Source organism: Melanostigma gelatinosum, assembly GCF_949748355.1.
Source record: "Melanostigma gelatinosum genome assembly, chromosome: 16".
Taxonomy (NCBI): Eukaryota; Metazoa; Chordata; class Actinopteri; order Perciformes; family Zoarcidae; genus Melanostigma; species Melanostigma gelatinosum.
In genome coordinates, this window is record NC_136649.1 from 8,872,255 (window position 1) to 8,900,147 (window position 27,893).

The following is a 27,893-nucleotide window of genomic DNA, read 5'->3' on the forward strand; positions in this document are numbered from 1 at the left end:
AGCCATCTGGGGACAAATAGAAAAATAAGTCACCAGAAGCAAGATTTGATTCCAAAATGCTCTTATGTGTCTGCAAATAACTATGAAACTGACAATGCAAGCATGCACAGAGAGTAGTCCCAACACTGCTGTTCAGAAAGATACACATCAATAATCCCTTTGTAGTCCCTTTAATATCTAGTACACAGTAACAAAGTCCATTTTCTTTGTCACGTGCTGTGGTTTTTTGCACCTCCTAAATCGCAAGTATGTTGTAGGACGGGGAGTCATGTGCCATTCTTCCGATTCCCTCTTTGTCAACTCTGAAAGTTATTTCCGCTTACTACGCTCCGGTGTGATCAGCTGAGTAACGGAAGTGACGTCAAATCTAACGATTTGGTCTTCATTCATTGTTCATTAAAGAACTATATTTTAGAGCGTCGATATAAAATAGCTATTGACATATTAATGCACTACAAAGAGGCGACATACATAGAAAACAAGCAGTAGAAGCGGCGAGACATTGCGAAAAATTGCAAACAGCGCTAAATCATACGTCTCTGTATGACACGCTTCCTTCAAGAACAACCATTTCATTTCGTTCCGATGAGATAAACTGAGTACGTTAGATGTCACGGGTCTGTCTGATTCATACCGAGGGATGCAAACTTACAAACTTCAAATCGAGTCAGAAGTCCTGAGTAAGCAGACCCACTTTGAACACTCGCGTCTTTGCTTTTTTGCTGAGCAGGTTACATGTTTTGGTTTCAATCAAATTAATCTTGAAAAAAATCTAAATAAATACTCACATGCAAAAAAAAGGCAGCAGGCAACGACCTGCATTCTCAGCGGTCCCATCCCCATTTGACAAGCTTCTTATTCTTCTTCTTGTTTGAGGTTTATTGGCGGTTGGCAAACAATGAATTAGTGCATTACCGCCACCAACTGGTATGGAAAATTAAATTCAAAAGAAGAAGAAAAAAAAAGAAACAAAACAACGAGCTCACATTTTCTTAACAATATTAATTAATCTAAGATATTGAAATAATACTTGATAACACTCACTTTTTGAGTTGCAGAATATATATCCACTATATCCAACCGTACCTTCATCTTGCCGAGGTCTCAATCAGCTGCCCTCTTTCCTGCTCATATTTCTGACATTGCACAATAACATGTTCTATTGTTTCCTCTTGCCAACAATAGTCGCATTTTCCTGTTTACCTATTTTTTTTGAAGCATACTGTTTAGGCCAGTGTGTCCAAATCTAAGCCTGATATTACCCTTTCCTCTCTCCTGTTCCTTCCTGCACATCTCATTTCTCCCACTTTCCTCTGAACTCGGTAAAACCATCGTCCTTTCCTGTCTTCTTCCCATTGCTTCTGCCACCTTTCCTTCAACGGTACTTTTTGTTTCTGATTTACTGAAGCTGACTGCAACATTAGTGCAGGTTTTTTGTGGCCTATTTTGCAGCTTTATCTGCCATTACATTTACTTTGACCCCAATATGTGCTGGTACCCATAGGAATATGACTGTGAGACCCATCATTTGAATTCTGTTTGTTGTATTTCTATAAGGATATCTGGTCTACTTTCTGAATGGCTGTTCCATCAGCTGACTAATAATGAACTTGAATCTGAACAAATGATTGTCCTCTATCCACTTTAGTGCTGACATTATTGCCAGCATTTCCCCTGTGTACACAGATACTCCCTCAGTCATCATTTTACCTGTTTTAATATTAAATTCTGGGACAATAAATGCCACTCTTACCTTGTTTCCTAAATTCTTTGATGTATCTGTAAAAACCTGGATATAACTGTGGTAACTGTCGATATGTGCCTGTATTGTATGCCAATTGAAATGATCCGCTCTACCCTTGTTCTTCTTTTTTAATCACGTAAAGTCTACTGTTGCATCCATTTGACAAGCAATCCATCATGGTCAAGATAAAGCTGTAATTTTCCTATGGGTTTCCTATCCACACCCGACCTTCACAATAAAATGCATCAACATTTATTTCACCTAAGGAAGGACAGTTTGGGTATTACAAAATATAACAGCAGGTGGACTATCAACTTTTATATAGTCGAACAAACAACCATTGATGACGGGTAGTATATTAATTAAATTGGATTGCGTTGCGGAGGTTTTGGAGGATTAGATTTATCGAATACTAGTCTCACAGCGACAACATGTAAATAAAATGAACAGTTCTTTAAATGCAAGCAATGTGCATCAAAAATCTGAGCGAAAGCAGAGCCGTACCAGCTTGTTGGATTCATTCAATCATTGACACATACACAGCAGCTTCAATGACTGTAATTTCAAGCTAATTCCTGGTGTCCATATTAGACTACAGCCCACTAGATTATTCATCCTATCCTAAATCAATCTACTGCCGATGCAAGAGGTGAGTAAGAAGACAGGGATTTTGGTCCCCATGTGATGGTGAAAGGTTCCAAATGATGCTCAACGTAACGGAAGTGGATTGATCCATTGATACACATACACGAAACTTGTCTCTGCATTTGACCCATCCCTGTATATAGGGAGCAGTGGGCTGCCAATGACAGGCGCCCGGGGAGCCGTTAAGGGTTCAGAGTCTTGCTCAGGGGCACTTCGACACGTGACAAGTCCCAGTCAAGGATCGAACCGTTGACCCTGCGGTTACCAGACAACCCTCTTAACCCAGTGAGCCACGGTCACCCACAAGAGCATGTCAATCAATCAATACACTCACCATTCCTAAATCCAGAGCTGGTCGTTTTCAAACGGCTGGAGAAACAGATGTGTAGTTGGGGGAAACAGAGGAGGTGGCAGCAGTTGGTATACCAGTGGAAACAGCTGGAAACATTTATTCTGTCTTGATACTGGTCTGTTTCCAGCTTCAGAGAGTCAAAGTCCATTAAACCTCCTCAGCCGGGCCACTTGTCATCGCAACCATTATTATCAAATAGCTTTTACAATGGCCCTGCTATGAAGGCTGACCTCTTTTTATTCCACTAAGACTGGAGCAGTCATTATAATATTTGTCATTACATGAACATAATTGCACCGTTAAAAATAGGTAACTCTCCTGTTATCTTTGTACTGATACCAGTGATATTACCACAGCTAAACACTGACACATTACAGCTCGTACTTCTACTACAACAAAGGATGCCACTCATATCATTACTGCTACTACTCAGACATTAGATGGCTTACTCATTGAGCTGCATTGTTTTCGACTCAGCTGAACCACTGGTGGGTTTCCGCATCACTTTGGTCACATGGTGAACCTGTGAACCACTAATACAATCTAATCTCTATGGTGAACTGTCTCTATTGACTGTAACAGACAGAAAGCGGTGTAGGATGATCTAACCCTAAGCCACAAGAAAAATATGCATCCTGTTGTTCACGCATTATTCTGCTGTCCACTGTTAATATATAATATACCTTGCTGACTTTGCTGCTACAAATCACACTACTATGTCACTCTTGTCTTTCTGTTTTAACTTGAATTGCTCTCGTATAGTTTCTGTTTACTGTATATTCTCATTTTTATCTTACCTGTTTATGTTGGAATTGCACCGGACAGTTAACCTGTTTATTTATGATCCTTTGTGATCATGATTTATGATCCATTGTGTATATTTTGTTTTTTTTGCACCTTAGTGATAATCTCAATTGCCCTCCAGATAAGCACTTTAGATTAGCCACAGCTTGTCCAACTGATCAGTTTGTTTGTAAATGGCGCGCATCATTTTATCAGGACAACACTGGTAGCATTATTATAAACTATCAAAGTCAAATCAAAGGCGCTATCAGAGTGAAAACCAAAACGCATAAGTTTGGAAACGATCACACGTTCGTTACTTGATTGGTTCTTAACAACAACAACAACAGCCTTGATTACCGATCGACTACCAGGTTAATTCAACATGGCTTACTGGATACAGGCGTTGCTGACCTAGTTGTCTTTACTCGCAGCTGTTTTCCTGTTCAAGTCTGCATTTCTGCGGAGGAAGCAACTGTAATTGGAGCGATTAGCGAGCGGCGTGTCCAGCGGTGTTGTCAGCCCTACGGAGCGGACGTCTGAAGTCACGGTTTGCGGCTTTAGGGAGGACGAACACAAAACGGAGGACTTTCCTTTCCTTATTCATGCTTATTTTGTTCTGCACAAACAAACTATAAAGGAGCAAAACATGAATCGCTCTCCAGTAGGACAGAGACTTCGGCCACCAGCAGAGCTACGAGTGAGAACAGACAACTGAAACCGAGGACACGATTGGGAGACGTGTGTTGACCACATTTATGGACAAACCTTTATGTGGAGTTTATAGAGGAAAGACAACCAATCTATTTCCTGTTCACACCCACATGTCCACATGTACGTCAATAGTCATCTGATATTTGGTTTCAGGAGTGTTAGTCTTGAAGGAGATCATTTCGAAACGATGCTGAACCGCCGTGTGGACGGAGACTCCGTTTTACAACAATGACTACAGCTGAAATGTCTCCAATATCACTGACACGTCTCATATAGAAGCAACAGGCTTCAGGAGGGTCAACCCTCCCTCACCCTTTGGCAATGTTCCCTAATATGTGCTTCCTGTTCACGATGTAGTGCTAACAGGTATGGGCCTTGAAGCTTATTTCACTCAACTGTCTCATCATACATAAACCAGTGAAGAATTCTTGCAGACACTTTCATAGCGCTGATTTGACAAACGGTGGTGTTGACGCGCCTAAAAACGATTACTGACCAGTTGCATATACATCATACATGCATATGCAATCAAGATGTATTCCCTAAATAGATCCTAATATCTATATGAGCATTCCCAGTGATGTGCCTCTGTACCCAGCTAGAAATATGTGATGTTAATAAAGAAGACCTGTGAACTGCTGACCTCATGTGGCTGAATTAGTCAAACATCGTATCAAATGTATTGAAGCATGTTCAGTCATCACATTAACATAATGCAGTGTGAGAAATCCAGTTGGAATGGATTATTGCCAGGAGTCACTGCTAAAGTCATTTCACTCAGTTATGAAGTCAATCCCATGTTTGTTTTGGTTTATTTTAGTGAAGTTTTCAGCTGGAGACCTTATTCCAATGTCTCAGTAACAGAAGGACATGGCTTTTTAAAATCATACAAATATTCAGTTTTATTAATGTTAGAATAATACAGATATAATGCTTTAATAACCCTTTGGCAATGTTCCATCCGAAAATATATATTTCCCTTGTTCACACACATCTTACAATCTAACACTGGCATGTCATTTCTTACAATTCACGTAAGTTCAGTTAATATACTGCGATGTTATAATTTAGACATTGTTAACTGTAACATTCGATGTTACCTAACACCTCTACTTCCTGAGGAGCGAGACGCTGAAGCGCAACAGCAACGTGTGGTTTGGACATCTGGCAGACAACTACACAATGGAAACTCCTCGACATGTTGTTTTCACGCCTCACTGACAAATATGAAACATGACTTGTATCCTAAAGTCAGATAGGAAGTGCTATCTTAAGGTGTCATTAACTTTTTATTGATATGAATTATCCTCATTTGAGTTTCTTTCCTTTTATTGACATAAGAGTGTTTTGGTCTCAGATATCAATAAATTCTTTACATATCATTTTTAGTATTATTTCAGGTCAATTCAATGACGGGGGGGGGGGGGGGCTAGCAAGAAAGTGTGAACTTAAAGAACAAGTCAGTCATAAAATATGAGACTACGTAAACTGCTTTATCCAATGATTAGACAATGATTAGTTGTCTACCAAGAGTGAAGATATTTTCAGACATGTAGTTTTGGATTGGACATTTTATGGGTTTTCATTTTAAAACGTTTTTATATATATATATATATATATATATATATATATATGTACTTTTAAATGATAATAAAACGGATGATTTATTTTCATTATTTTAGCCGATTGTTGTAAATGACGATAAAAGTAATAATTTGGAAAGAGTGTATTATGTTCCCTTTTGTTGCAAAACCAGCAAATTAAATAAAATGAATGAGAAACAAAAAAGTACAACGTGGTAAGGACATACACAGAGAACGGGTGGCTCCGGTGACTCAACTAAAATCATAAAACTGATTTACGGAAGCTGACCTGTAGTAACAATGGGTGTTCTCAGGTAATGTGTCTCCGCCCGCTCAGCGCGGCAGCTTCTTGACGGGTGCCGAACTAGTGCCGCTCGCCTGCCAGTTGTGGCACCTGACTGACGCGTGCCGCTGAAGTGCCGCTGACTGCCGCCGAGTGCCACTGACTGTCGCTGAGTGCCACTGAGGTGCCACAGAGGTGCCAGTGCCACAAGAAGGATCTCGGCCCTGCTCCATTTCTATGTCTCAAAGGGGTTTTCTGGTGGTCCAGAGGTTCATACCTTGATCTGCTGCTCATTCACACATCTGGGGACAGAGGGCACATGCAGCTGTTTACGCTTCTCGTCCACCTCTCTGTTCGGGATAACCGGCCAGGAACAGAACACATGTTAATACAAATAGACTTAACTATACAAGCCATTGTAATCCTTCAGTCAGCACCACAGATTGACATGACGTAGGACAGTGAATGTGAAACTATGCCCAAATAAATATGACCCAATCACTGGGGAACCTCCCCCTACAAAAGACAAGACCTCCACGGTATCTCTAATATGGTGATACTGTGATATATTGACTTATTTGGCTCATGGCACTTCTGATAGTTGTGCCAAGTAGTTAAAAAAACATCAATGAAGAAGTGTTTTACTTTACAAAGCAATACCAGCTGGCTACTGGCATTGCGCCTGAGAGGCTTGTCAGTTCCCTGGATGAGCTGATATCAGTAAGAGGTCCGTGTCATAAGTAGGGAATGATTTCATTTTATGTTGTTGAGAGACAGGAAGCAGACAGATTACTTTGTTTCAAATCCAGGTCTACAGGAGTCCATTGAGAAACTGAACAGAGAATCACCAGCTGTCAGCCAAGCTGTAGCCAGTAGCGGTCCAGCTGAGGAGACATCAGGCCACCGCCGGGTCACCTGATGAGGTGAATAATAATACACAAACCTTAAACTCGGCATTGCCTTCGCCCCCACGTGAAGCATTTAAACATCCACATAATGTATAACGCACTGAACACATTACTGAGATCACCAACAACAAATGAGCAGCCTGGGCTCACATCTGGTGGGACATCTGGAGAGAGCTGCTGTTCTTGCAGCACAAACAGAGTTGAGGATTTCCGAGTTTGTCAATGGCAGACAATGAAAGAAGAACAATGTTTGAATTCTTCAGTAAAACCAAGGAGAATTTTGTTTTTTTTTCCACTGAAGGAGGAACATTTCCATTGAGACAGGGAACAGAAACTGTGGTGGGAATAATAGGATCCTTAGAGCTGCTACTAACAATTAAGTTTTCATTATCAATTAATCTGCCAATCACAGAGCAAAGCCCACGGGCATCAATCTCTCAAACATCTAACGGAAAAAGCAGCAAACCCTCACATTGGAGAAGAGAACATTTCACATTTTACTTAAAAAATAACTCCTTTGACTGTTGGTTGTTAGAGTACACTTGCCACAAAGTCAAAAGAGCAACGTGTTGTTTTTAAGTCCTGATCAAATGTTAAAATCTTTTGTCAGACATGCTGAATGGATTTTATGTGCGTTAAAACTCTTCTTACACGGTGTTACTCCACCAGTGCAAAGAAGCGTCAGCTTTTTGACTAACTTACACACTAGTGGTGAGAGCTTCAATCCAAAAGTGTCCGCGAGATCCATTTCAGAACAGACTGACTGCCAACGGAGTGGCTGCGTAAAGACTAAAGATGCATTAATAAATATCACACACAATTTTACTATTTTTGAATTTTATGTAACTTAATGAATTAAATTAAATTCATACAAAAACAAATGGCAAAAAAATAACACTGGGAACCCTTCCTGGAAACAAAAACAAAAAAAGTAAACTAGTCGATGCAACAATATAATTTAACATAGTGGTATAGTGTCGATAAAACACAGTCAAACCCTTGGACTTCATGTTGTAGTTTCTCAACTATGAATCACAGATGATAAACGCAACCAGCCAACATGGTCAGAGGAGAGACTGCCGTGTAAAACAAAACCACTCCAAGTTGCTGTCCTGTCCATGAGCCTGAGTGGGAGTTGGGACTTACAGTATTTGAGGTTCCATTTCTGGGGGGGGGAAACAAAATGACTCCACTGTGACTCAAAGTTAAAACAATAAAACATGAAAAGAGAGAATAGAGGCACTGTATATAAGCTTGACTAATGATACTTGACATTAAATTCCCTTATATTAAATGTGCGCTTTTAAAAGTGGATGAATGCTGAGTGCGAAAATAGATTTTGCATTAGAAAAAAGAAAGGGGGGGGGGGGATTGTCTATTTGTTGTCATCCATTCTTTGACCCAAACATACGCTTTTTTTTTTTGAAAGCTTTTGTTGCCCAACCAAAGGCTGAATCCTTGACGCACATAGGTAGGAACTTTGTTTCGTCCAACACTGGAACTGGTGCCTTGGTGACCTTCAACCAGTGACCTTTCCCTCTCAACCAGTTACATCTCCAGGTCAATCAAACATAGAATACAGCACCCTTTACCTCACGTAACGACCTGTTCAAACCTCAACACATCATAGTTCTCATAGCTCACTGTGTACATTTATATAATGTACGCTCGCACACACACACACACACACACAGACACAGAATGGGTAAACAGACACAAAAAAGGAAGTAATACACTGTAACAAACATTAAATGACTGCATGTTTTTGTTTTTTTTCCATAGAAAAGGGATTAATTAGTTTGTATTGCTTTGGCCTGTTCTGCGAGCAGCCTGCTCTTGTTGTCCTTCTCTGGTCAAGGAGATGCAGAAGCATCAGAGGGCCACTGGACCGGACCACCGAGCGGTACGACAGCAGGGAGGAAGGTGGGGGAACCGTACTGATGTCTCAAACAATGTCTGTTTTCCACCATTTCCCCCCTTCCCCTCACGTTCCTTTAGAACGTGTCTTTCTGTGTGGTGAAGTCCATGTCCTCTTGGTCCCATTTGCCCGGGGAGAGGCACTCTTCAGTGTTGAAGTCCTGAGGGTTTACCCCAATGTCCAGGACCTGGGGGTTAGTGCGAGACTCAGCGAGTCTGGAGGAACAGAGGAAAACAGACGTTTTATTAGCAGCTGCTACGATGAAACCGGAGCAGTGATCAAAAAATGGTGTGACTTATAATGAGAGCTCATTACACTCAAAAAGCTTGCAAGTACAGTGTGTACACTAGGTATGGACATAAGCATGACTAACGAACACAGTGGCATGATTACTTTGCAGGAACATTCCCCTTTGTGAACTAATCATGGCAACCCAACATGACCCAACATTCAAAATGGCGATTCAAACACAAACGTGTCGGAACAACATGTGAGCACGCGGCATTTTCATTCATCCCGACGTCTCTCATGTGCAAAGCTGGATGGATGTGAGGCGGAGACACATAAAAACACTTGTGATGAAGACGCGGACACAGCGGCACACATCACCAGGTTCTGTGGCAGTGAAGCTCAGGGATGGATCAAACTGTGGAGTGACGATGAGGAGGTGTTGTTTCTAATTACAGTCTTGTTAATGGCTTGTGGCCTTAAAAGGAAAGTGTGAAAACTACTCGAGTCTTGATCGATCCGACATTCAGACAGATGAATGTTGACTAGGGAATGAGGTGGAAGTCATTAGATCCAGTGAATGACGTCGTTACCTGAGTAGGATTCAAAGCTATCCAGACTGCGGCTGGGGGGGTGCAAAGGAAACATCACAAGTCAGGCAACAATTTAACGATTCTGAACAGCCTCATAATATGCTTTAACATAAGGCAGTGACATTGGGGTTTAACCATAACTAAGCACATCAAACTGCCGGTTTCCTCACTATGATCAACAGGCACTTAGGAGGCTACAGACTCTACTACAGTGGATCCAGCAGATGGCAGTGCAGTCTCTAAAATAGCAATGAAAACGCTCTCAACACATGAATTATCTGCAGCTCATAGCCAAAAGTAAAGTGGACCAAAGTGCTCGTCTAAGAGAATTTAAATGGCAGAATTAAAAGTGTGGTGTGGCAGTAAGGGAGCAGATGTGTCTCGTGTCGGCCATAACTCGCTGCCGGTTACATGATCACTATTTTGTGGGGAGGGAGAGGAGGCCCTGGTGCTTGTGGTGTTTGATAGTACTTTGAGCACATTTAAAAGTGCATAATCTGTCACTAGTAAAGCGTAAAGAATTAAAAAAGAAGCTCATAAAGCAGCTTTATATGGTGAACGTGTTTCTCAAGCTTACAATAACGTACACTCTGAATGTGAATCCTCACACTAAACTATCTGACGCATGCCAACTGACATCATTTGAACCATCATCCTGTAATATTCTCGTTCACAGAATCATGAATTCTCTCCTCCCTTTCGTACCCAAACATTAACCAGTACAATCAGGTTCTCATGGTGGACAAAGATGTCGATGTCAAACCCCCCCCCCCCTTCCAATTACAGAAATCTACATGTGGATGCTTCTGCGCTCATGCTGGGAGCATCCTCATTAGTCACAGAGCGGGAGATTAACGGCGTCGGAGTGTAATTACAGTGTGTGCAGACAAATATTCATCTGATAACTGGGCTGAAATGGCCTCTTGATTAGAGAGCTTGATTAGAGAGGCTGAGGAGCCCGTTCTTCCTTTCACTAAAACTAAATGAGAGAATAAGAAGCCCACTGTCCAATTAGCAGCGCGGGTGAAAGGCAAGGCCAAAGGAAATGAACGCACTCATAACGTGTTTGAATGAGTCCGAAACAAACGGCGGTAAACTTCCACCTGAGAGCAGAACCACGGCATCTTATCGGACAGCGCGGCCCATTCAGACTAAATAGAAACATTACTCACAGTAGACTCCTCTCAGATTAGTTTGTTGACGGCGCAGACACAGTTTAAGGAATTCCAATCAGCGCCGACAATTGGACTTTCTTGTCAACCTTCAACCTGCAGATTATGAGACCTGATCTTTTTCCTCCTGCTTGTGCTTTTATTGAACTGTAACACTCAAAGCAGTACTACACTGCACAATACGTTACTGTCCTGTGGGTCCGTGATATAAATACCAAGCAATGTGTCCCTTCAGCAGCACTCATATGTAATCACAGGCTTTCGGAGCTCCTACGGAGTCTGTTTGCGGGCCTGAGACGATGGTTAACGGAGCCCACAAAAGCAGCATGACTCGGGGCGGGTGTCGCCTTACGTCAGATCGCCTGTAAACCGAGCGAGTCTCCCGCCCCCGTGGGAGAGCACCGGGCCGAACCGAGAAAGAGGGAGAGGCTGCTTTTATTGCTGGAGCAGCCAAAACCCGCAGGGGGCTATTTCAAGAACAGCTGCCCGGGTGGCTGTTTAGCAGAGCCAAGGAGGCCTTTAGGGAAACCCAAAATCCACACCGGTTCTCACCTTGAGAACGCCTCGTCCAGACCGTCCTCCAACTCCTGCCACACAGAACACACAGGCATTGGTTAAAAATAAAGGTCACGTCTCAAGAGGTGACAGGTAAACGGTGCATATTCATTGAGGTGTTAATACGTCAACAATACATTTACTCACACAGCCATCTCTAGCTTCACATGGTTCTAGGAGGTTTATCTGGGCCACTTACAGCCCACACCCTCTCCAGCTATGTGACCATTTGATAAGTTCTGTTCAATAGGCTATTTGTCTGACAACTGCAGAATCCACTCCTTTGAATACCACAGGTACAGTATATCAGCAGGCACTTTGGCTAATTAATCAGTGTTTGCTGCCTGACGTTCTTCTCCTCCCATCAAGCCCGCCTCTTGTCTTACCCATACAGTATTGTTGTTCCCTGTTGCGTGATTATGCACCATAAAGGGGTCCGATTCCGTCTGCTTTGTTCCTGAGTGGACCAGCGCCACGTTGGCTCCCTCTGCCAAGTCCAGAAGTTTCCCTGTGGCGACCTCTGCAACACAAAAGGAGGATTTTCCTCAAAAAAACGACGTATAGACCCTGCCCTCTGCGAGTATTTTGCGGTGTGTGGGACGTTTCCGGGGATCGAGCTGTGTAAAAACGTAGCTCTAATGGCGCTCCCCGATGCAGCCATCTGTGGATTGTCACTTATGATGAGTGAGCATGGGGTAACCCCCTGACTTGCACGCCAGCACCACCGATCTGTAATGGGATTGGCTCGTAATGGCCTTCCCCGATGATTAATACGTGTCAATAATGTGCGTCAACACTCATTTCTGTCTCGTCTTTGAGACTAATGTTATCCTGAGAGAATGGCGAAAGCTCTACGAGCCCTCTAATGCTACCCCAACTGAACTCTTTATGCTGAAAATAAACGTTTCCCCATTTCCTTTGTTCGTCATAAGAGTAGCTGACATACACGCGAGTCATCACAAATTCCCAATTCCCTTCGACTTGTCCTCGCTGGCTCAAAAGGCATTTTGAGTATTCTGCTGTTATGAAGAAGGTAATATTGTGGGGCTGTCATTCATTGTGAGAGAGGGGGGGGGTAACAAACACCCAGCTGGCACAATTAACTACAGCTACAACAATTCATTGGTTGAAAGAAAATGAAATAAGCAATTATTTTGATCACTGGTAAATTGATTCTGTCATCTCTTCAAGCAAAATGACACGTTTGAACCTGACAGATAAAGCAATCATGCTCATTGCAGCACCACATTGAACCTCTTGAAGAGGAGAAGACTGAGAAAGGCTGATCATTGTCAAGCGGGCACTAAGAAGGGACATTTGTATTTTGAAGCCACTGCGAGAGGCCTGGTCGCAGGGAGAAAGACGAGGCTATCATGTCCCATGAATATAGCCGACTCACCTCCGAAAACACCATTGATCCCGAGAGTCCTTCCGACACAGCGGCGTGCCATTTGATCAGACCAAAGTGAAGGGTACAACCTTCCCCTCGCTCTAAAGCTCTGCTGTCCCCAATCGCTGCTTTAGGGCCGGCGCTGAAAACCTCTGGCAGGCCAGAGAAATGCTCAGCCTGTTTCAAAAAGGCACTCAGAGGCGGCCATAACAATGCGACACGTTCGGGGGGCCGCAGCCCCCAAATAAAGTGTCAGGACGCATTTAGAGAGATCTCTCTCTGGCTGGAGGCCACCGAGCTGGGTACTGGGGGAAGCTCAGCACAAAGCGGATGTTTTCAGAGTTGCCTGCTAAAAACTGAAAGCTCCAGTACCAAATGGATCAGAGTGCGGCTGATGCTCACGGAGTGTGACAGGGAAGAGGCACGCACAGGACGGACTAACAAAGAGAAGGCATCAGGAGGAATAAGTGTGCAGCCATTGTGCCACCGGCAACAGGATGCTCCTCATCTCATTGTCTCTTGAGCTGTGGACAATACGTGGCGCTAATAATGCCTCAAGGTGGTTTGGCTCACTGGATGTCAACAGCATGTTTAGAAGCCATGCCCCGCATCTCAAGTCCTGGAATCTCAGTAAATCTGATTAAACAATGGGGGGGTGGGTGGGTGGGGGGGGGGGGGCACAGAACACGTAGGCCTCTTTCATGCTCTTTGTACAAACAGGACTGTAATTGTGCTTCCAGAGAGACAGAATGTGGCTGTTTGTCCATGAACAGTTCTCTATTATGTGTTGTTTTTAATGGATCTACAACACAGCAATGTTGTGCGATCATCGGTCATCATACAACATCACCTACAAATGTAATTTGCTGATGTATGTAATGACACTAGCGAGAAACAATAACAGAGAGACCTGCAGCCTCACTGTAAGCAAAGCTTTGACAAGCGGCTGAATATTCTCCTCCCCCTCCCCCAGGCTACGATTACTGTGACAGAGAGGGTGAGGAGGAGAGAGAGACATGATGATGGGTGACATGACTCACCTCCTGCCTTCAGGCTGCCCAGGCTGGCCGAGCTGTCCGACTGAGAGTTGCTGGCTCCTTCTCCGTCTGAACCAGACTTCACTCGCTTCTCTTTCTCTGTGCGGGGTGGGACAAAACAAGAGGAGTGAATTATGATTCAGGACTAGTAACCACAGGGTGAGTGACTAGAGGAGCTGTATACTTTTCTCGCTGCCTGAAAATGTCTCCCTAACCGAGCATATAATGAGTGTAAACAAATCAGCAGCAGTAAATTGGCAGATAAGGTGAGAGCCATTACTCAAGCCATCTGCCAGCCGAAACCTAGAGGGCCTGGGCTTCCACAATTGCAGCGCACATCCTTCGTACCGCAGTTAAATGCAGTCGCTGCGGCATTTACAAAGAGTGGGCATGGCATTTGGGTCCGATGGATAACAGGCTCTGCTCTCTCCAAACAAACAGTCTCACCTGCGGAGAGGAAGGTTTTCCCCAAAGTGCCGAGTCGCCACGGGCAGCCGGGAACAGGAAATCGTTTTTTCTCAATTACTTCAGAATTGGAACTTTTCCTGTAACGTCACAGACTCTCGGGAAATGCACTGTAACAATGTGAAATGTAATGGTGTATCTTCTCCTTTCAAATATTACAGCTGCACTACTGTTTGAAATAGCCTGACTAAAAGAAATGATATAAGGCCCTATGAAAATATTTGACCTGTTGTAAGTAAGTTACGTTCTCCCTCACCGCGAGCGTAAGTGCCATCAAAGTTTGATTCATGACTGTGGGTGGTGGAGAAGCAGAAAGCAGCACACTAGACAGACATACAGCAGATACCCCCTCTCTTCCTGCCCTGATCCTCCGGGGTCTTGTAACGTCAATGAAACAGACTCACAAGGATTTCTTTTTTCACCCTACCTCCCCCCCTTCTTCTTCTCTGCCACATAAGAGCACCGATAGTTCTTTTTGAAAAATAAGAATATTTTTCCTTTTCCCCTCCATAACCAGCTACGCATCGGTTCTCCTCCATCAGCGCACGAGAACAACTAAAAGAGAGCCGCTCGGCAAATTAAACGGCTTATTAGGAGAGGTGAAGAATGGTGAGCAAGCGAGACATGAGGGAAAAAAAGAGACTAAAAAGTAGGAGGTGAAAGAGCGAGGAGGTAGACGATTAAATATTCAACTCAAAGTTACAAACCTCCAAGTGAAGAGGCGCGAGGCAAGGAGCCCGTGGCCTTGATGTTGGGGGGGGGGGGGGGGGGGAATGGAAATGTGCCCACACAAGCCAAGAAGAGGGAGAAATGTGGAGTAAATAAAAAAATAAAAAAAGAGGCTGGTCGAATTTTTCATACAGTGCAAGTGTGCGTCTCTAAAGGACTGAATAAATAAGCTCGCCTTCGCGTGAGCCAGGATCAATGGCACTGACACTGAGCCTGTCAGGGGGTTGAGCTCCCACTGGCACACGCACACAATCATTTTGCTTTCTCTCTTACACACTCCACAACCCCGACACTCCTCTCTCCGCCCCGCCTTTCATGCTCTCTTGGCCTCTCTCCTCATCCCCCATCCCCCTCTTCTTCTTCTTCACCCGGCTCCCTTCCCTATAATAAGCAGAAGCGAGTGCCGCGATGGGAGGAGGGCAGAGGGAGAAGAAAATAACCCGACGGGGGTGGGGTTCAAGGTGCCAGGTGCAAAACAAGACAAGACAGCAACAAAGGATAATCACCAAAAATTCAAAAGGGCGACTACAAGGGCGACAAACATGTAGAGATGGAGAAGATTGGGGGGGGGGGGGGGGGGGGTGCGATGCAGAAAACCAACATTATGTGGCCGCTCATTTACTCTGGAGTCATACATGCAGTAAATTACACGCGTGTTCTGCTGAGCTGTGAGAAAGAATGCGTGTAACGCCACCCTAACACAGCACTTTGATTGCCTGCTGTGTCCAAGGTGGCGCCTGAACAAGCACCGTCTGGTCCTCTCCTCAGCGCAGGCTACTCTTTAAAAAGAGGTGGAATGAAAAGGAGAAAAGGAACATTGTTTTTTTGCAGTGAAGATGAAATATATCCGGGGAAAATCCCACGTCCTTTTCTTCCTGTAAAAGGAAACTGAGAAGATTTACCTCCGGTCTGCCCGCCTCTCTCAGTGTAACCTCAACTCCTCTCCACCCCTCCCCATGTCGATACCCAGATGAGTCTTTAACCATGACGAGTTGTCTGTAATAAAGAGGCGTCACTAAACGAAAAAAAAAGGGAAGAAGAGGAGCGTTTTCACTCATCCGTCACACTCCCGTGCTCCCATGCGTACCTTCCTTGGCAGCCTGCCAGAATTCAAACGCCACTCTGAAAGCCTGGGCCACTGTTAGGGTCACCGCCTGGGCCTGTTGGAGGGAAGCAGAAGAGAGCGACAGTGAGACAGCGGAGAGGGTGTGACAGAATGAGTAATATACGTATCTCATGCACACGAGGGGAAACTCGCGGACGACGAGGAGCTGTGACCGGGATTTAAAAAAAAAAAAAAAACAGGAAGTGACCGCCAACAGAAGAGGCTCCTTTCACAGACACTTGAGCAGGAGGAAGAGAAGCCCGTGGGCTCCATGACGAAGTCGTTTATGTAACCGGGAGGATACGTGGCCTTTCGGCCAGAACTAAATTAGTGAGGGGAAGGAAAAGGAGGGTGCGGCTGCAAACCTCCAAGGGATGGAGAGAATGCCAGAGAGGGCCGACAGAGCCTCCCCGCCCTTCATGTTCTCACTCCTCAACTTTCTCCTGAACTTAGTACTTGGACATTTGTATACATACAAGTAAAAAGGAAAAACAAAAAATGGAGGCGCAGTTGTTCTGAGGTCTCCTTGCAACTTCCTGCATGAAGTGCTTTCCACAGATTGCTAGCAGCAGAAGCTGAATGGATTACCTGAATACAGAATGCTGCACCGTAAAGAAACGGTTGCTCTACATTTGTAGCTACAGCCTGCAGCCTTATTCCACTATACATGTATGTATATGTAACTACTTCAAAATGAATAGTCCAAGATTTTGGCCAATTTGGTCATTTTCTTTCTTGCTAAGAATCAGTTGAACATATCACTCCATGTCTGTATGCTAAATATGGAGCCACGGTCATGCAGCTGAATAGCTCAGTGATGCAATAAGACTAGAAGCAGAAGGCAAGCGGCAGCGTGGCTATTTCCTCAGATGAGAAAACCACCGACCAGAACCTCTACAGCTCACCAATAGACATGTTGAATCTTGTTTCTTTAGTCTATATAAAAAAATTAAACAAGTTGTGGTCTTATGAAGGGGATATATGCAGGAATATTTCTTGGCCAGGCCGGTAACTGTCTGGATAATCAATGATGATTTAGTTGACTTTGGACAGAGCTAGGCAACCTCTTTCCCATTGCATCTTATATTTACAATCAACGAGTATCGAACTCTTACAGAATGGGCGCATGTGAACTTCAAGTTGTTCCAACAGTTGTGCAAGACGTACTTGCACTCCTTTACGTACCATTTTTCTCTTGGTGCAGAGGAAGGCGTGACACTCCAGAGTCTCATTGTGCTGGCTCTGGACGATGTAGGCAAACACTTTGTCGTGCATCTTGTCCGCCGTGCAGTATGATATTCTGAGAAAGAAAAGAAAAGAAAGAAAAAACACAGACGCGGACGCTTTAAAACTCTAAGACTTAATAGAATCATCACAGATCGAGTGGGGCCATCGTGCAACTTAATCTGCACTGAACCCTTAAACTATATCAGCAATCTGACTAAACTGTCCAATCTAGCATTTCTCTAAACTGCGATAAAAAAGAAAAGAAAAATTCCTGCCATTCTTGAAGCCAGCTGCACTCACAATCACATGATCAAATACACACCCCAGCTGTGTGCAGGTACAGAGCTGAACGGCGTCATGTATGTGAACTGAACACGTGTGCACACACATCTGTGCCGTTTGGCCAATGGGATGGCGTTCCTTCCTGCTTCCTTTCATCACTCTCCCCCTGCGTCCGTCTGCTTAACCACCATGGCGCACAGTTCTAAAGGAGATATTTTGGATTGGGCCCGGTCCCTGTAAGGTACATGAAAAGACTTACAGACGGAGGTGTTCCTGTCTTGTTCTGGTGTGGGAGGTCATCTACTGCACTGAGCTCTGCCTGAGGAAGGAATCAGTCTCGCTCGTCCGTCTCAGGTGCCGAGCAGAGATTGGAATTAGGCCGTAATGCTCCACAAATACGATTTTCTCCACTATCTGATCATCATGTTATTACCCAGATACCAAAGTGACGGGCTCACTGGAAAATTTGGGCAGCCAGACACAAAACGATGGAGGAAGGCAATAATGAATGTCTGCCATCTGTCCTTCCTTTCCACTCTGAGCGCTGTGCTCAGACTCGTCTGTGGGAGGGATATGAGGTGTGGATGTAATAAATGAATGAATAAAAGTTTGGAGAGGTTCAAGAACCGCAGCTGCAGTCTACACAACACGAGATTTACGGGCAAATGTTTTCGGAGGTAGAGCGCCGGGGAAATAGGGTGTCTAGGCAAATCCATTTCTTTTATTGGCCGTCCATCTTCTCTGCAGCTGTCCAGGGAGGAGAGCTGGAGAGACAACCAGCTGCTTTATGTCTCCACACCATCCCGAGGTCACAGCTGGACCCACCTCGCGGAGTCGGGCTTCTAATTGCTGTAGTATTTACCTTCCACTGAGAGAATCCATTAATGCAGTTCAGTGAAATGTGCGATGAGGAGAAAGATACAGGTGCATAGCTGTGACAAACAGCTCTTAGAGGCCATTAAAGTACTTTCTGTATTTTTTTTCCCTCAGAGCCAAAACTCAGTGGAATCTGTACACACGGACAGGATGCACATATTTTATATCATCTCTAAGGAGCAATTTGAATAAAGATTTTGATGATTAACTGATCATTCAAGTCTAAAATGCCAAAGATTCTCTGGTTCCCGCCATCTAAACTGTGACTATTAGGTAGAGCTACTGGATCAGCTAAACAGCTGTTGGTCAACGCAAAACAATCAATTTGAACGAGTACTTAAAGGAACCGTGAGGGGCAACAATCATCAGATCAATCGATAGCTGCTGACTGTCGGTGAATGTGATGTTGACCAGGTCTGTTCAGTTCCATCTCACTGTGTCTGGATGTAAGACACTTGTTTGTCATTCTGCCTCCTTCAACGGACTTTTGTGTGCAATGTTCCTCGGGTTACTTCTGAGACAACAGCCCAGCAGTGATGAGCCCAGGTTTTTAATATAGATCGATCCTGTATTGCTGAGAAATTAACTCCATCCCCATTATTCTAAGCTGCACGGTCAGGAGGCGGTTGTTCAACTGTGTATACTCATATAGACTTGTCTTCAATCTGCCAGCTTTCAGGGCCAAATTATTCAGCATAAACATATTCATGCTCGGGAAAAATGATGGAAAGTCCCATTTCTCCTTGATATGTAGACTCGTAAACGTGGAATTTTAGAAAAAAACGATTCAAGCTTGGATCATAAGCTCGAGGCCAATGGAGGCGAGGCAGCTTTCAGCGTGCAGGCTGTGGCAGGCAAGTGAGATCTGTAGGCATTTACTGGAGAGAACGTGTGTGTGTGTGTGTGTGTGTGTGTGTGTGTGAAGATCAGACTGTTGTAGTGCTCCCAAGAGAGTTGAGATTGATGAGACACACTGCCGATAGACTTCTCTTACACACACGCACAGAAACACATTACACCGCCTTAGAGTACCACACCTGCTCTTGTATCCGTCCCGTGATGGATGAGAGCAAATAACAACTTTTACTTTATTGAGGACGATAAGGACAAGCTTGGGGTGAGAGTGTTTCATAACTGAGGCCGTCCGACTGAGTAAGGGACACGGAATGTGTTCCAGCCTAAAGAGGACTGACCTGTATATGGAGATGTTTTCTATCAGCTGGTTGGAGGCGCTGTCGTAAAGGATGATTCCTCGCGGGGAGACCGTTAACGTGACTTTCTGGAGTTTTTTCCCACTGGCTTTAGCCTGGAAGGAGGAGGAGAAAGAAAGGGTGGAGGCCACAAAGAGACAAGAGGGTATGTGAGTGAGACAGAGATAAGAAAGGAAAACCAGTGTGTCAATCAAACAAGTGTGTTTTTTTATTAAATCGGACCAGCCAATCCAGACTGTAGCTCAAAAGTAAATATAAAACTATTACTCCACACCAAGTGCATCTATGACGTAGTATGATCCTAGACAGCAGCCTAACATCCTTTTTAAGAGGGACACCGAGGGCAGCCAACAGATTAGGCCCAATCAGAGCCTCGGCCTTCCTCTCCACACATCACCGCGTCTCCAGTCCCACCATTCTGCCGCCGCTAACGTCATTATCCACTGAGCTGCTAGACCCAACAACATGAAGCCCTTTTCTGCCATGACAAAGCTGGCCGAGCCATGTACGGAGCAACAGTGTCTAAACTAATTGCATCCTCTTCTAAAATGTCAGCCCGCACCTCGGGGTGGAAAGAAGGCAGCCAACCGGTCACTTTTCACCGAGGGCGTCATTCAGGTCACAAACGGGAGAAAACTACTAGATGACTGAGTGGTGGAGGAGGTGTGTACTCCACGGTGATGTGGGGAAAGATATATGTGCTTGAGCAAAACTCATTTTCTGGGAGTAGTTTTCTGAATAGCAGTGCTTTGACAAGAGATTTTAGATGCTATTCCAGTTATACGTGTGTGTGTGTGTGTGTGTGTGTGTGTGTGTCTCACCGTGGCCACTATCCTCTTGACAGCAGCCGCAGACAGCTCCTCTCCTTTGGGCTGCTCCACCATGGTGACCCCCAGGTACTTGAGCTGGAACGCCATGCCCTCCAGGAGGGTCTCCCTCGTGTCCGTCCAGTTCTCTGGAAGCTCTGCGGATGAGAAACGCGCATCGGTGACGCTTCTGCTCATCAGCGACAAAACCCCCGCTGCTTGTTCTTGTACAGCGGGCTGAGAGACACTCTGGCAGACATGCATCAGGTCGTCTCAGCTGTATCAGACACAACAGCAGCCAAACCAAGCCCTCATTATGTATGTGTGTGTGCGCAGCACATGCTTTTAGCTATTCCTCTTGGCAGGCTAGCAACAGCATGCACTCTCATGGAATGTCTACTCTACTGGCTAAAAGAAAAAATATGTTGAGCATGCTGTTAGTTAACATGGTGATCTGAGTTGTAGTACTGATAAACTGGACGGCATGGTAGAGTGGTATTAACTCCATAAATGACATCTGTTATCCAAATGGGCAGGAGTCTTTAAGGACAGCTGCTTCACAACCAAAGTATTTAAGGGAATTATTGTGAAGCAGGGAGGGAGTGTTGAGCTATAGTCATCGCTGGTACCTTACTGTAGTTTAGGTTTGCGAGGTGGATGTTTTTCACAGCTGACCTGGTTAGCTGAAGGGGTGCAGGTGCTTTTTTTTGCAATCCAACCCAAAACAACTATGGACTTTTCAATCACCACACAAAATGTAGGAGAAAAACAATCAGAACTTCTGTGGTGCTATTTGGAACGAACACGTCTTCATGGTTTTAAACTCTGTGTCAAATACAGGTTGAAGAGATACAACTGCTCCCTCACGACTGTCTGCCAGAACTAATTTACAATCCAAACTACTGCCGGCGAAGTCATTCATAAAAGATCATCTCCTCCAGCGCACGAGACGATGACACTTATTCAGGACCCAGTATTGTACATTTTGTCTTTAGAATGAAACTCCGGGCTGTGGTTTTCGATTTCTTTTATCAGAGGAAATGCCGGCTCAACCTCGGTTCGCATTTGGAACCTTTAGTGCGAGCTCCTGTTTGTGAAAACCGACTTGACTCCAGAAGGTTTTTTGGTGTTTACAAAAATCAACACTGCCAACAGGTCCGCTTCACTGGGTTCCAACAACATGCAAGAAGCGCTTTGAAAACGCTCCGAACAACTCGAGGCTTAGGAGAGACGTCTTTCACATAACACACTCGTGCTGGTCTAGTGGAGGTATTAGAAGCAAGGCTCTGTGCCTCCACCGCCCACACTAATGCTCGCAGGAGGCAAGTCTCTGGGGAGGACCAGCAGCTCCCCCTGACTGCAGAGTCCGAGGAATCCCCCATCACGAGACATCCGGAGGAGGCTACTGTAAGACCAGACAACGCAAATGATGAGATTTCTGCCTGAAATACACGAGGAGATGACGATTATGCAAAACAAAAAAGATGTTACCGAGCAATGAAACAACAGCTTTCTTTAAAAACAGTTCAAATGAGCAACTCATGAACCAGAGCTATTTTTAAACACGGCACATATACCCAGAGTGCTGCTTTGTATGGAATAATAATTCATTTTCACATTGGTCACATTTGCATTCACACAACCAATCGAACTCCGAAAGTTAAGTCACACATTTCTATTGCCGACTATTTTCTGTGGTTGAGTCTTGTGTAACCGGTGTGTTCCGTTGTGGTCGGTGCAGGTCAGAGATGAGCACCGTCGTCACCATTGTTCGGGGAAAAACCGCTGAGGTGGAGCATTGTTAAGAGGAGAGAGACTCAGTGGGGAGATCACCGTCTGTCCCTGTCTGGTACAAAACGCCTGATCCGGTTCTGTTGTTCCCCTTCTTTAACGTCCGCTTCTGTGGAAAGGATGCGGGAAATGTTTCACATATTATCGGGAAAAACCAGGTCAAAGGCTCTGCGTAAGATACACAAACAGCAATCGATACAAATGACCACAGAGACATAAACTACAGGCCAGTTAGCTCAAGGAGAAATCAATACAAAGTAAGTAAGATGAACAGTCAGTGAGGATCCTTCATGTCCAGCAGCCTGTGACCTCTTTCCTCTCCGTCCTTGTTTCAAGTCATACACCAGCAGGCTTATGATATTCTTAAAAAAATCGATGTTGTTGAAGGACTCCCAATAACACAACGGAGGTGTTGCATGCTGCTATTTTGCGGTGGATAAGAGTCACGGTTTAACTCATAACATTGAGACACATGTCTTTCGGTATTGGCTAAATGAGGCGAGAGGGAGGAGAGACGAGTAGCGCTGCCAGTCAGGGATTACGGCTGATGACCAGCTGAGGCCACAATGTACTCTCAGCAGGAGGCCGGGTTATGAAACTGATCCTAAAAAGCACCCTGTGCACAGCCACGCTAGCCGGGAGGAGCGAGTTTCTGTTGCAACTGAAATGCTGGCAAATAGGGATGCAAATAGATTGGCATATCTTCAGTGTGCAAATTAGCCTGCACATAATATATATATAACCTGAAACATTTCCATTTTGTAGCGGGTATTAGCGGCTCCGTGGCCCAGTGTCCAATACAATAAAAACGGCATAAAATGAAAAATAAATAAACCATTCACTCGCCTTGACAGTTCGACTCCTTGTTTAGTCACACATTGCCCCAAGGGCAGAGGACCATATTTCTTGTTGAACCAGTTTCGACACACAGGACGACCACAGATTTGCGCAATGGGCCCCTGAGATTTTGGAGATGTGCGTGTCACCTCCTCCGCAAATCTCTGCTCTGCCTTACTCCGATATTTTTTTTCATGTGCCTCTTTGCACAGACACATTTCAACTCGTCATTGTGGTGAGAAGTGGACACACAGGTGAAGGGCAGAAAGACGGTCAATGAGCGGTAATGGAATCTTCCATTCATAAAAATAACAACCCTCCCCTGTATTCCTAGGGAGTTTAGGGTGTGTCATGTGAGCTTCCATGACACTGCACAACCTCTGACGACGGGGATTGTTTGGATGTTTTGGTCTCACCAGTGTGTGTGTGGGAGGGGAGGAGAAGTTTCATCAGCCACTTTTGAGTTTCGTTCACATCTACTGACTAAACACCCAAAAGACCTCCATCAACTTCCACAGCTAGAGAAAAGGAATGCTGGATGTGCCCAGCAAGGTAGAGCCACAGCCTTAACATGCCCGCAGTAGAGTCTAGTGCTATTAACTCACTTGCTCAGAACAGATTTGTTACGACTTAGACGTCATAAGATAATGAACATGAATGCTGTTTTCCTCCCTGCCTGAGAGTGGTGCTGTGTGTACATTGCGTCTGTGTTTTGATCTGCAGGTGATTGGACTGATTAGGCCGGATTTAAGGAAGGACCCTGTGGAGGCCGGCGCGCGCTCTCTCTCTCTTTTCTCCTCCGGCTGTATGGTAGCAGCACTGGTCATGATTGGGAGTGGGAGAGAAAGAGAGAGAGACCCATCGTTATGCCTGGACCGGGCAGAACAAGATTAAAAATAAAAAGGTTTTGTAATCGCTGGGGACACTGAATGACCAACAGCGTGACTTCGTCCAGGCTCAGATGGCCATCTGAATATACGTAATTCGGATTTGTGGGCTTTCCTCCTTGCTGTAAAAGTCTCAGATGGCATTTGTTTCGCCACCAATATCTCTTCCTCCTGACAATGAGGCTGAAGAACTGAGAACTAGCACACCGGCCATATGTCTCCACATATGGCTGAAGGAGATTACATAAATTATTTCTTACCGGGGAGGTGAACTGGTTAGCCGCCGTGCAGCCTGCCCAGACTTCCCTTTTGGCTTCACAGAATGCCATAATCTTTCAAAAAGTAGTCCCTACTGTGAACAACTGTGGCAAATAAAAGATGTGATGTTCTGTCTATTTCCTTGAATAAAAAACAATCTTATCGCGAAGTTGGTTTTCCAATTTAGTCTCAGCCATGAATGTGTATTTTTGGAGCGATTCATGCAGTTTACACCGAGAGAAAGAGAGTGTTTACTCTGAAATAACAACACACGGGAATAGAAATGCATTTCTCTAATCACAGGCAGCCGAATGCAGAGATGAAAATAGATTACCTCACAAATGAATCACACTGCAATTCACCGCTCAACTTGGCCTGTGCCAGTTACTGGTGTCGCGATAACAATTCTGATCTTTAAAAGTATCCTATTTGTCGAGCCGTGTCAGCTGAAACAAGAGGAAGGCAAACACCCATTTTCCCCTGCAGGATTTAAAAGTTGTCCTCTAGGAGAAACAGTGACAGAGCATGATTGTGCAGTCCTATTCACACGTGACTCCACACACAGAAGCTTACAGATAGGGAAGATCTAAACAGCACAATAAATCAGTGAGGGCTTTACAACTCCATAAAGGAGTCCTACTGGAAGCAATCTCCATTACAGCCTCGCAGTCCGCTTTTGGGTGACTTTGTGCAAGTGCAGTAGGGACTGGACAGTGCAGACCACATACACCATCTATTCTTTAAAACAAAGGGTAGGCTACTTTGGGTAAAAAAAAGCAACTTAAAGGCCTACTGAGGCTTTCATTAACAATTATGCCTTGTGAATTACAGCTACAGATGTATAATTTAGCACCAACCATGTCCATCACTGCAGTGACACTATTTGAATAATGTTAAAATATGCAAATTAGTCAACAGCTACACCAACTAGCATCCACATCTGAGGTTATAATGATGCAGACGCAATGGTTTAAGATCACACAGCGGTCATTCGCATTGGGTGGACCGACATTGGGTGGACCGACATCCTCATATGTCGCTGCTTCCATATTGACAACCCAACAGAACAGACGGATCCTTGACCCGGGGACGTGGGAGGGAGCTGTCTCACGTCAATGCAGACAGGGATTTTCTGCCTCCCACACTTTTCAGACAGAGAAAAAAACAGGTCTTCATGACCTAAAAATATGATTGATGTTTCATAACATCTACACCCCCCCCCCCCCCCCCCCCCCTTTAAAATGGGAACTATTCAGATGTAATGGGAGGGCAGCACACAGGAACATTTTGTTTAGCTCAGCAGACTGCCAAAAAACAACTGAGCCGTTTCAAAACCACACAGGAAATGACATCGCTGACACAATCTTGCCCGTGCAGACTCCGGCACAACACAACAACAAAGCAACGAAAAACAAAGTGCTAATGATGGCCTGCTTTACATATTATACATGCAGAGATCATTAAAAGAGACATGGGCCAGTTTTATGAAAACAACGCTGGAATCTGTTAGGATCCAACGCTGACAGTGAGAGGGAATGAATGCAGAAGACTGGCTGCTTTGACGAGGCCAGGCCTACAGGAGAGAAAGAAAGACAACCCTACTGGAGAAAATGTCTCAATTTTGGAGCAGTCTAAATCTACACATACAACCCAAACCAGAAGTCACACTATTAAAAGGAATTTCTAGAAGTTGTACTGTATGTGGATACATCCCATGCAGAAAAGCAGGATCCACCAATTAAAGCAGAAGCTTAATGACACTACAAGATGAAACATGTTGCCTTCTTACTCATGACTCTGCAGTTCACCGGTGCCAACTGAAACACAGCTAAGGCGACAATTATTATCACAACAGCTTGAAAAAAAAAAAAAAGGGGAAGATGAACAGTTACTTGATTGCAGACAAAACAGGAAGCTCGAATGAATAAGCAATGTGAGTGAAGAAATGATATGCTAGATATCACATTGGTCACAGGACCAGCTTCTCTCTGTGTGTGTGTGTGTGTGTGTGCGTGCGTGTGTGTGACTGTTGACCCAGATTAAATGTAGAGTCACGATGAGGCTCACCAGCAGCCTGGGCTTCCAGCAGCAGGGATTGATTGGCCATTAGTCCTCAGTGACCACTGTCTGGTCAGACCATGTGCATCACTCCCCCCAGAGAGGGGTGGACCAAAACAAAGCATTGATTGCGCGGTGCACGAGTGACATCTCGATGCTCTATGAAATATAAAAGGAGGGGTGGGGGTGGGGGGACATTCCCCCTTTGTGTAAAGCAAACATTAAAGGGTCTATAGGCAGCTCAGCCTGCATGTGACAGCCATGCTATCACCGTGAGATCAGCCTGTGGACCGTGCTCAGCCTCCTGGGGATGGTCGCACACATCGTGGTTGTAGCTCCAGGCATCATGTGAAATAAAACCTAACGTGGCTTTCCCAATAATTAAACCCCTTACTCGATGAACTATCGGCTCCCCCATAATATTCAGTCCCTGCAACCACTCCTCATACAGCCTCTCGTTTTCATTTTTTGTTTCACATATTATATCGCCTAGCAACAGTGCGTTGCCAGGAAGACAGCATCTTTTGCCATATGAATGATGAGATAGATAGATAGATAGATAGATAGATAGATAGATAGATAGATAGATAGATAGATAGATAGATAGATAGATAGATAGATAGATAGATAGATAGATAGATAGATAGATAGATAGATAGATAGATAGATAGATAGATAGATGCTCCCCGCTGAGCCCCTCTTGTACGTTTCAACACCGTGTGAGCCTGAGTGACGTGGCAGAGGATTTCACTAACTTTCATCACGCTTTTGGTTCCGAGTGACTAAAAACCGAGAAACTCATTGGACTCGTTAGATATGCGGAGACGCAGTTTAGAAGCTGAACTTGTTTCTCTGTGCGCAACAAACAAGAAAGAAAGAAAGAAGAAAAAAAAAGCCTCAACAGGAGTCAGTTTACGGGCTGCGTGGCGCTGCTGTCAGTTTAAGTGTCACGTTGAAACCCATAACAAACCATTTGTGACTTAAAATACTCTCTCTAATGTTTAAATATTCGTGTTTCGAGTGAATGTGTCGACCAAGCACCGCCCCGCACACTGACAGCTATTCTAGCTCCTCAACAACTGTAGCTGACGTCCACAGCCGAGTTGTAAAGTAGCGCTAAGTAAACACGGCTGTAATGTTAGCTCCTGGTCGAGGCTAGCTTGGCTCGGTTTAGCCAAATTTAGCGGCAGCTAACGCCTTCACGGCAATGTGCTGAACAGCTGAATACTCACTTTTATGTCTGCTCGCGGTCCACGACTGTTTGGCGATACTGGGGCTCCGTATAATTGCCCTTCCAGCGGATTTCAAAGCGTCCATATCGTAAATCCAAAAAGTGGGGCAAAGAGCCCGACGAGCGCCTGTTTCGTGTAGTGTCAAAACACTTCGCCTCCTTTAGAACAGCCGCCTCCCGTTCAAACTTTTTTCCTGCTGTTTTTTCCTCCCCTCCGCGCGGGTA

At 44.7% G+C, this 27,893-nt stretch overlaps 1 protein-coding gene across 6 annotated transcripts; it reads right to left on the minus strand.

Moving 5' to 3' along the window:
- Window positions 1-7,853: 7,853 nt before the first annotated feature.
- Window positions 7,854-27,885, minus strand: ldlrap1b (low density lipoprotein receptor adaptor protein 1b). 6 transcript variants are annotated; one of them, XM_079287033.1, is made up of 10 exons: window positions 27,670-27,885; window positions 20,622-20,764; window positions 19,783-19,895; window positions 17,390-17,504; window positions 16,187-16,259; window positions 13,909-14,004; window positions 11,865-11,998; window positions 11,476-11,510; window positions 9,752-9,783; window positions 7,854-9,145 (listed from the first exon to the last, which is right to left on the minus strand). In XM_079287033.1, exons 1-10 carry the CDS (start codon window positions 27,752-27,754, stop codon window positions 9,099-9,101), a joined length of 873 nt encoding a protein of 290 aa, XP_079143159.1. In that variant the 5' UTR covers window positions 27,755-27,885; the 3' UTR covers window positions 7,854-9,098. The 6 variants fall into 6 exon arrangements, with proteins under 6 accessions (XP_079143159.1, XP_079143160.1, XP_079143157.1 ...); XM_079287034.1 differs by lacking the exon at window positions 9,752-9,783 and adding an exon at window positions 22,278-22,506 and having other exon boundaries at window positions 27,670-27,770; XM_079287031.1 differs by lacking the exon at window positions 9,752-9,783.
- Window positions 27,886-27,893: the final 8 nt, after the last annotated feature.